Source organism: Oryza glaberrima, chromosome 3 (assembly GCF_000147395.1).
Source record: "Oryza glaberrima chromosome 3, OglaRS2, whole genome shotgun sequence".
NCBI lineage: Eukaryota > Viridiplantae > Streptophyta > Magnoliopsida > Poales > Poaceae > Oryza > Oryza glaberrima.
In genome coordinates, this window is record NC_068328.1 from 31,176,706 (window position 1) to 31,186,270 (window position 9,565).

The window sequence follows — 9,565 nt, forward strand, 5'->3', positions numbered from 1 at the left end:
GATAGGTGAAGGCTTGTTTTGCAATGCATCCTATTTCCTACTACTAGAAAATTTCTGGAAAAAAAATGGTTCTACAAATGAACCAGGTACTGTAGTTGAATTCTTGTGTCAGTGTCACACTATACATATGATGGATGATCAGACAGCTCCAAGCATACCAGACATTCTTTTGGAGTTCCAAGCATAATAGAGTAGTAAAACATACTATTATGAGCAGTGGCTGTGTAGAGGTGAAAATTTTGCTGTTACTGGTAAGATTTTGGTGGCAATGCGTAAAACATGGTTATAACTGTCACTCCTAGAGTAGCTGACAATCTTTCAGAAAGAGACAGTAAAGCATTAGATTAAGAGAAAGCAAGTACGGATGGTAGGATAAACAAATGGGTAATGGAGGATACGTGCTTTTGAGGCAAGCCGAACGGCATTCAAAAAAACAAAAACGCCATCTTGTCTTCGTCTTCCCCACTTGGAATCCTTCACTTCTCCCACCTAAAACCAAGCATCAGAATAGTACGCCATTATTGAGAGCTCCCTCGTCTCTCGTCTCTCCCTGGTGTCCTCCCCCTTCTCTGATTCCCATAGCGACAGCAAACACATCACACCCCTTCCTTTCTCCCGAGAAATGCCTTAGCTCAAAGCAGAGTTTTTTTTTTCTTCTTCTTTTTTCGCCATTGCTGTTGTCTGCTTCGGTCTTCCAAAGGATCACGAGATGCAGGGGAGGAAGATGAAGAGCGCGAGGGAGATGGCCAGGGAGGAGAAGAATCATCATCATCATCAGCAGCAGCAGCAGCAGCAATCGAGCTCCAAAGGCCAAGCATGGCAAGCGACTGATTGAGCTCTGTCTCTGTCTCTCTGTCACCGATTTGCTGTTCTCTGATCCCCAATCTGTGTGTCTGTCTTGTGTTCAACAGGTTCTGCACCACCGGACTCCCCAGCGACGTCGTGATCGAGGTCGGCGACATGACATTCCATCTCCACAAGGTTGGTGAATCTTATCCCCCACACCTGTGTCTCCCATAAATTTCCATTTTTTTTCTTTTTTTCCCAACTCTCCTTGATGCACGGACAGTGTTGGCTGTGAGCACTTTCTTTTCCTTGATCTCAATTAATTTGCTGCTAAATCTCGTACTCCAAATCTCTGTCATGATTCATGAGCTTGTGTGGTCCATTTCTTGATGTCGGGCTATGGAAAGTGTGAAGATTTTCTGCGTTTGTTGTTGATATCGAGAATTTCCTTGCAGTTCCCGTTAATGTCGAGGAGCAAGAAGCTCCACGACCTCATCACCAACAGGGAGTCGCGAGCTGCGGGCGGAGGAGAGCAAGATGAGGAGGAGGAGGAGGATGCCGGCGAGATCAGAGAGGAGGAGGTGGTGCTGGAGGTCGACGAGGACTCCGACGTGCACCGCATCCGCCTCCCGGACTTCCCCGGCGGCGCGGAGGCGTTCGAGCAGGCGGCCAAGTTCTGCTACGGCGTCAAGCTGGACCTCACGCCGGCCACCGCCGCGCCGCTCCGCTGCGCCGCCGAGCGCCTCGGCATGTCCGACGACCACTCCGACGACAACCTCATCTCCCGCGCCGACAGGTTCATGTCCCACACCGTCCTGAGGAACCCCAGGGACGCCATCCGAGCCCTCAGGTCGTGCGAGGGCCTCCTCCCCCTCGCCGACGACCTCGGCCTCGTGTCACGCTGCGTCGACGCCATCGCCGCCAAGGCCGCCGCGTCCACGCCCACCGCACTGTTCGGTTGGCCCATCAACGATGCCGCCGCCGCCGCCGGCGGCGGCGGCGACCGTCCGCGCCGCAAGAACAATGCCGCCGCCGGCGCGACGTGGTTCGACGACCTCGCCGGCTTGTCGCTGGCCACGTTCACCCGCGTCATTGCCGCCATGAAGGAGCGGAACGTCGGCCCGGAGATCATTGAAGGCGCTCTCATCGCCTACGCCAAGCGCTCCATCCCTGGGCTGTCGCGCTCCGGCCGCCATGTAGGCGGCGCCACCGCCGCCGCCGCGGCTGTGCCGTCATCGGACGGCGAGCAGAAGGCGCTTCTGGAGACCGTCATCGCCAACCTCCCGGAGGAGACCATCAAGAGCAACGCCCACACCGGCACGGCCGTGGGCGCCACGACGGCGCGCGTCCTCTTCGGCCTCCTGCGCACGACGAGCATCCTACAGGCGTCGGAGTCCGCCCGTGACATGCTCGAGCGGCGCATAGCCGCGAGGCTCCCCGACGCGGCCGTCGACGACCTGCTCATCCCGAGCTACTCCTACCTCGTCGAGACGCTCTACGACGTCGAGTGCGTCGAGCGCATCGTGCGCTACTTCCTCGAAGGCCGAGACGCCGACGACGGCAACGACGACGGCAGCGAGCCGGAGACACCGGGCAGAGAGGCCAGCCGACGAGCCATGCTCGCCGTGGGGAGGCTGATGGATGCCTACCTGGGCGAGATCGCCGCAGATGCCAACCTGAAGCCGGACAAGTTCTGCGACCTCGCCTGGGCATTGCCGGATGGCGCCCGTGTCTACGACGACGGCCTCTACCGTGCTGTCGACATCTATCTCAAGGTAAACCAACACTGACAACGAGTGTTCTACCTCTTTACAACACAATGCCATTACTTAGCAGTGATTGTTTTGTTCTGTTCTTAGGCTCATCCTGGATTGAGGGAAGAAGAGAAGGAGAAGGTGAGCGGTGTCGTCGACGGCCGCAAGCTGACGCTAGAGGCGTGCACGCACGCGGCGCAGAACGAGCGGCTGCCGCTGCGGACGGTGGTGCAGGTGCTCTTCTTCGAGCAGCTCCAGCTGCGTCGCGCCATTGCAAGGACAATCATGGCGAACGAAGGTGGAGCAGCTGGTCAAGGGGAGGAAGAAGGCGACAGCGATGCCGGTGGAACATGGCGGGTGGCGACAAGGGGGAACCAAATGCTGAGGCTGGACATGGACAGCATGCGAAACCGGGTGCAGGAGCTGGAGCGTGAGTGCACAAGCATGAGGAAAGCCATTGAGAAGATGGACCGGCGAGGCGGCGGCAGCACGCCAGGGGAGAGAGGAGCAACGCCGGCGATGGAAGGACGGTGGGGATCAATGGTGACGAAGCGGTTCGGGTGCAAGTTCCCGGCGCAGGTGTGCCAGTCACAGCAGCGCACGGTGGTGGCGCGGCCTCGCCGGCCACGAATCGAGCAGAGCCCCTGAAATTCTTCTCCCTTGCACATCATAGCTTCCACTTGTTTTCTTGTGTTGATTCTTTACTTAGATTTGTGGAAAATGGAGGGGTTTTCCTTGGGAGATATTGAGTTTTACCATGTTTGATCATTGAATTGTAGCGGTGCACAATTGCTCAGTGCCATCTGGATGGCCAATGCATCAAGTCATACGTTGGCTAAGCAAAGTGAATCATCATTTCTTCATCACTGACATGATCCAGTAGCAGTAACAATTTACAACCGTAGTGAAGGAATTCAACTATAACAATGGGTGTCAATGACAGTAGTGGTGGAGAGATGGCTCACCTCACCAGTAATCGCCGCAGGAGCAGGCGCCGTCCTTGAAATGGTGGAAGCGCTTGTTGTCCCTGACGACAATCTCGCGGCCGGTGACCTTGGCGATGAGCTTGACGGCGTTGTGGCAGTCACCGCAGATACGGAGGTTCTTGATGACGCGGAGCGGGGTGCCCGGTGGCGTGCTGACCAGCCCGAACGCGATGGCGAGGCGCTCGCTGTGGTACATGAGCGCGCGGGCCTTGGCGTCCTCGTCGATGTCGTGCAGCACGTAGCGGGTGTCCGGCACGTACCCCGCCGCGCGTATCTCCTCGTGCAGCTCCCGCACCTTCTCGTACGCCTCCCGCCGCTTCGCCTCGTCGCCGTGCTCCTGCTCCTGCTCATGATCCTTCCCCTGCGGCCTCGACGCTCCCTCGAGTGCTCGCCGCGCGTCGCCGCGGGCGCCGAGCTTGCAGTACAGAGTGGCGATCATGTGCAGGATGGGCGTGGCGATCCCGGGCAGGGACTTGGACAGCAATCGGTGCGCTCGCCTGAGCGACGCCAGCGACCGCGCCTCTCCGCAGGCCTGGATAACCGCGGCTTGCTCCTCCGGCGCGAGGTCGGCCAATGCGCCAGCGCCGCCTCGCACGAGCATTTCGTCGAGCAGGTTAACGGCTGCCTCCGGGTTAGGCTCCTGGCACAGCCTCCGGAGCTCGTCGCGGTCGAGGCGGCCCTCTTCACGCCGCTTTCGTACGGTGCTCGTGACGGCGCCGACCCTGGGAGGTGCGGAGCGGCGAAGCAAGCGGCACCCTCCCCGGTGGCGTCGACTCCCCGTCACCGCAGCTGCCGGGAGGAAGCCGCGGCAGCGCGGGCTTGCAGCGGCTGCAGGAGGGGGCGGCGCGGCGAGCATAGGAGATATTAGCATTTTCGCCGGCGATGTGTGGGGCGCCGGAGTGGCGGAGCAATCTCCGAATCCGACGGTAATGGTGGGAGTGGGTCGCGGTCGGAAGCGGAAGACGCAACCGCAGCCGCGCGAGCGAGGGAGAAAGACGATGAGGTCTACGCGCCCGGTCCATATGTAACCGGGCCCGTTTATTGGGCCGACCCACAGTTGTAAGCTGTTGCCTACTGGACTGGACTAGAATAGAGAGACTTTCAGTTTCGTCCAAATAAGCCCATATGTATATTTTAGCCCAATATAGTCTATAAGCACCCAATGAGCCCATAGTAACTTCTAGCCCAATAAACCCATAAGTATTTTCTGTCTCTTCCTCGTTTTTCCGTTAACGTACATAATGCTCTGTTCTCGAAAGAAAAAAGGAAAAAAAAACGTACAAAAGGTGTCGGTTCGAGACGAAAACATGACGAACTTTACGTACGCCGGCCGTGTACAGACAAAGCAGGCTTCAGATAACTGAAACGACGTGTACAAAACGAACACGGTCAGCTATCTACAGTATCAGCTACGTGCTTGTCAGTGGAGCTCTCTCTGTAACTCTGCATGCCGACGTGCCACCACGCAGCCACACGCGGACGGACACTAGTAGTTGCGAATTCGGCAAGACCGTTGGGGGTTTGGTCGTCTCTCACATCGAGCTAGCCAGCGACACGATCATGGGGAGATTGGCCCGGACGCCATGGACGAGCTGGCAGATTGATCCAGAAATAAAGGGGGAGACAGCGACGCCTGAAATTAAATTAGTGTTTCGACTTGGCTAATTATGATCGGTTGATAAGCTGAATTAGTTTCATTGGTTAATTAGGATGAGAATGGTCAGCCTGTTACCGTCTTTTTCAGCTTGTCTTATCTGGCCGATGCTGCATTATTGATTTTCTTTTTTTTTTTTGTTTATCCATCCCATTTGGCCACGATTAGGCATGCAAAACGATTCTGTATGACTGTTTTTATGTGCAAGGTGTGTGGAGCACGTGGCTGACACGTCGGCTACACAGTTTCAAAGAAATGTTAACGTTTGTTAGTAAATGCTTAATTAATCACATCGATAGGATTATCAGCATTTCAGTATGAAATAATCGCCAAAACATAAAAAAGAAAACCAACTCTACATCAAAACTTAATTAATCGTAGGGCCACGTGCTCTTTGCTCATATGCTCATAGGGAGTGACAACTGGCATTCTGGCAGGAAGCGAAGAAAAGGGGATATACCGGTATTAATACTGCATTACTATCCAGTTTATACAAACAAAAGGCAATTAATTAATGTGCTAAAAATGGATTAGTATTTGTTAGTGCTAAACCAGATCTAAATTATCTAATCATAGCCAAGTCAAAAACAGTGAGGAGTAGAATAATGCATGCATGCAGAAATACTGTAGGACCTGGAGCCCTCCACGTGTCCCACGACGTCCCCCCCGGGAACCGTCCAGATCGAGCGAGCGCCACCTAGTTCCCCACCTGTACACATACTCATCCACACAACCAAACCCAATTTAGCCAAATTTTACCCAATCGCCAGCGAGAGCTTGCTTTGATTTGATCCGCGCGCGGAGAAGACGAAGCGAGAGAGAGAGGGAGAGGTGGAGGAGGCTAGCTAGGGTTGCGAGCGATCTGCAGCGTGGGAGATGGGGAAGGGGTTCATGTCGTACCTGGCGATGAAGACGGACGCGGCGGGAGGGGAGGCGGCGCAGGCGGCGCTGATCGACGCCGACCTGCAGGAGCTGGGCGTGGCGGCGCGGAAGCTCGCCAACCACGCGCTCGTCCTCGGCGGCGGCCTCGGGTTCGGCACCACCTTCCTCAAGTGGCTCGCCTTCTTCGCCGCCGTGTGAGTCACCCAAAACACCCCCCCTCCATGTCCTTTGTTTGTTCGTTTCGGTGTCTCTTTGCAGAGGACCAAGAGTGAGCTTTGGTTCCAAAAGGGGATCTCCGATCTCGCCATTTTTTGGGGGCTCAAAAGCTCCTTGTGTTGCTGATTGGGACACGCCGACACGGGCATGGAGGATCGATAGTTGGTGTGTTGCTAGCTCCGTTAGTACTGAGAATAAATGTACGCCATTTTGGGGATATGATTAATTGGTAGTACTACTGTTCTACCTGATATCCGTGACTGCATGAGAGACGCACCCTGTAGCTGGCAATATTTGATTTCTGCTCGAAAACTAAAGATAGCTCAGAAATTTTGGAAATTTGCGCCAAATTAATTAGGGGGAAATTGAGCAATAATTTGAGTATGTGTGCACTATTTTTTAGATAATGGATAAAAATCCGGCCTCTATATCCGCAAGCAGATATACACAGCCAAATATGTGTGCGCTTATATAGTGCTCGATTCACAAGTTATATCTTTTTAACAGGTGAGCAGGAAGTCGAGATACGATTGTACAATTACAGAACTTCTATGCTGTGTTGAGCAGTTTGTAGGATCCTACAGCCTAATTTCTGCATATTAAGTATTTTTGGCATTGTATGCAGTGTAATGAACTAGTGACTGTGCGCTGGACTGTGAATTTGTGATGTGATATGAGTGATACGATGATATTGGCATACTGTACTTTAGGAAGAGCAGATAACTGCTGCACATGGAGTTGTAGTTGTAATTATTAGGACCGTCCATGGAAGTTGTGCTTTCTGAATATCAGAATATGCTTCATATGCCAGTGGTGCTGCACCACCCTCAGTAAACTTGATGATTTCGCTCAGTCTTCAGTATTTACTTTCAAGACCATGACTTTAGAACTTTCTGTGTACATTTAACCTGAGAACGGTCCTTATAAATGTCACTCATCAGTTGTCATTTGTGCATTTGAGTATTTGACTGAACCCCCTCTGTTCTCTTCTATTGCAGGTACCTCCTGATATTGGATAGGACAAACTGGAAGACCAACATGCTGACCGCTCTCTTGGTCCCTTACATTTTCTTTACACTGCCTGGTGGGCTGTTCTCTCTGTTGAGGTATATATGCAAATACCCTGACACGCTGGCTGCATTTCTTAGCCCACAAAACATGAAAGATGTATTAGTAAACTGACAATTGGCATCATGGGATTAGGGGCTGAATGATAATCTTGGTAAACATAAGTTTTGAAGAATTGAGGATTTTTTTATTAAAAAGGTTATAGCTTTTTTATAAGCATAAGATGAAAGCAAGTTATATGCTGCTGAAGCTAGTTTTTCATACTTTGCGTTCTGGTTGGAGGACTAGGGATATAGTTGTAAATACTTACAAAATAGTTATGTTCTATTCTGTTGTATTAAAGTTTACAACATCACATATAGATATATCAAACAAATTTTCTTATCGCTAGGTTTCAAAAAAAAAAAATTCTTATCGCTAAATGCGTAAATTGCAGGGGAGAAATTGGAAAATGGATTGCGATCATTGCTGTCATCCTTCGTCTCTTCTTTCCTCGCCATTTCCCTGGTATCATTTGATGTCTACTTTCTAGAATGTTGTTTGATAGCCTGACAAAAATTCACATGGGTCTCACAACAATGCTTTGTCATGTTGATTAGATTGGTTAGAGCTGCCTGGTGCTGTGATCCTTCTCATTGCTGTTGCCCCGAACCTGTTTGCGAGCACCTTCCGAGGCGACTTAGTTGGCATCTTCATATGCCTCATCATTGGATGCTACCTGCTTCAAGAGCACATCAGGGCGTCAGGTGGATTCAGGAACGCCTTCAGGAAGGGCAACGGAGTGTCCAACAGCATTGGCATCCTCTTGCTCTTCATCTACCCTGTCTGGGCCCTGGTGCTGAACTTTCTGTAGGCGCCACCGCTTCAGCGCTTCTCTACACCATCCAGCTCCGATCGCTGTTCGTTCTTGTGTACATGTCTTGTACGGTGATTTGGTATCTGGTGATCTGGTAGTATCGTTTTGAGGAGATGGATAATGTATGTTTGGACCTCCTGCCTCCTGATGCACGTTTTCTTGGCATATTCGTTTGTTGTAGCTTTGCTATCAGCCCGTGTTTCGCCGTTCTGAGTGTACAAGCGTCAATAAATTCATCTCTGTTGCCTTCTGTAAATTTAAAGAGCTTTTATCCAAGTTCTCTTATGTGATTATGCCCACTACTACTTCTGAACAATAATGCTATGCAGTTGTGTGAATATCCAATGCTACTTCTGATCATATTTGGGGCCAGTGGGGTGTGGTTGGATGTATCACGTATGCTACAGTAGAAACTGTGGACGCCACTAGCTAGTGTCACACCTGGCTTGCTCGCTGCCGTCGTTTCAAGTTCTCTGCCTTTTTTTTTTCTTTCCTCATCGCGGCGCGACCACACAAGGTGGGAAACACAGCACATTCCCCTTCTTCCCGGCTGCTATCCTCCCGCCCTTTTTCAGGCATTATTCTTCACTGCTAGTGGTGTAAAATCAAAAGTGTTTTTGATTATTATTTTGTGATGAATAATTGGGCATTGGAGATTATTGGTTTTGTTATTTGGAATTTATTCACGAAGTGGTTTCGGAAATGATTGGATTTCACAGGTGATTGCAGGATTCGTCATTTTATGTGACCGGTCAGACCAGGCTCTGGTAGCCGGTCAGACCGGCGTGTATTGCGCGGTTAAACCGGCGCAGCCCGCGGTCTGACAGGCCGACACTGTGTCGGTTTCGGTTTCGGTTTCAGGTTGTTTATTTGGATATCCGAGTTTATTTCATGATTATGACTTCTAAATGGATACTATACATATGTAATACTATTGTTTGCTGCTAATGAGTCAAGTTGAAGATAGCTTGGTCTCGGAATATGGTTTCTTTGTTTGTTCCATGTGTAGGTGACTCGATGTCTCGGGAGAGTATTTGCGGTGATGGACCGGAAGTCGGCTTGGAGATAAGACGACGTCCGTGGTGGTCAGAGATCATGCGGGATACTTAGGCTAGAGTTGATGCACGTGGTTGATGGAGATTCCATATGGCATACGATGAAGTTATTGTGTGCGTATGGAATGCGGAGTCGAATTTGGAAGGAGTCCAAATTTAGTACGATTGGTTATGTAAAGTTTTTTTCTGTACTAGAAGGTTTCCTAAGGTGTTTAGGACTCTTAGTATGAGTTTGGTTCGTGGCTTTAGGCTGCCTACCTCATGTATAAATCGAGGGGGAGCGTGAGGCTTCCCGGTATCGCTTTTGA

The 9,565-nt window shown here is 51.4% G+C and overlaps 3 protein-coding genes across 3 annotated transcripts; 2 read left to right on the plus strand and 1 right to left on the minus strand.

Moving 5' to 3' along the window:
- Nucleotides 1-298: 298 nt before the first annotated feature.
- Nucleotides 299-3,373, plus strand: LOC127767520 (BTB/POZ domain-containing protein At5g66560-like). Its single transcript, XM_052292876.1, has 4 exons — nucleotides 299-819; nucleotides 912-981; nucleotides 1,242-2,561; nucleotides 2,646-3,373. The coding sequence occupies exons 1-4, from the start codon at nucleotides 710-712 to the stop codon at nucleotides 3,186-3,188; spliced, it is 2,043 nt and encodes a 680-aa protein (XP_052148836.1). The 5' UTR covers nucleotides 299-709; the 3' UTR covers nucleotides 3,189-3,373.
- On the minus strand, nucleotides 3,368-4,700 carry LOC127767526 (pentatricopeptide repeat-containing protein At4g02750). The gene has a single exon (XM_052292888.1). The coding sequence runs from the start codon at nucleotides 4,395-4,397 to the stop codon at nucleotides 3,507-3,509; it is 891 nt and encodes a 296-aa protein (XP_052148848.1). The 5' UTR covers nucleotides 4,398-4,700; the 3' UTR covers nucleotides 3,368-3,506.
- A 1,191-nt stretch (nucleotides 4,701-5,891) lies between these two features.
- On the plus strand, nucleotides 5,892-8,501 carry LOC127767531 (cold-regulated 413 plasma membrane protein 2-like). Its single transcript, XM_052292893.1, has 4 exons — nucleotides 5,892-6,256; nucleotides 7,277-7,384; nucleotides 7,783-7,853; nucleotides 7,946-8,501. Exons 1-4 carry the CDS (start codon nucleotides 6,057-6,059, stop codon nucleotides 8,197-8,199), a joined length of 633 nt encoding a protein of 210 aa, XP_052148853.1. The 5' UTR covers nucleotides 5,892-6,056; the 3' UTR covers nucleotides 8,200-8,501.
- The last annotated feature ends 1,064 nt before the right edge of the window (nucleotides 8,502-9,565 follow it).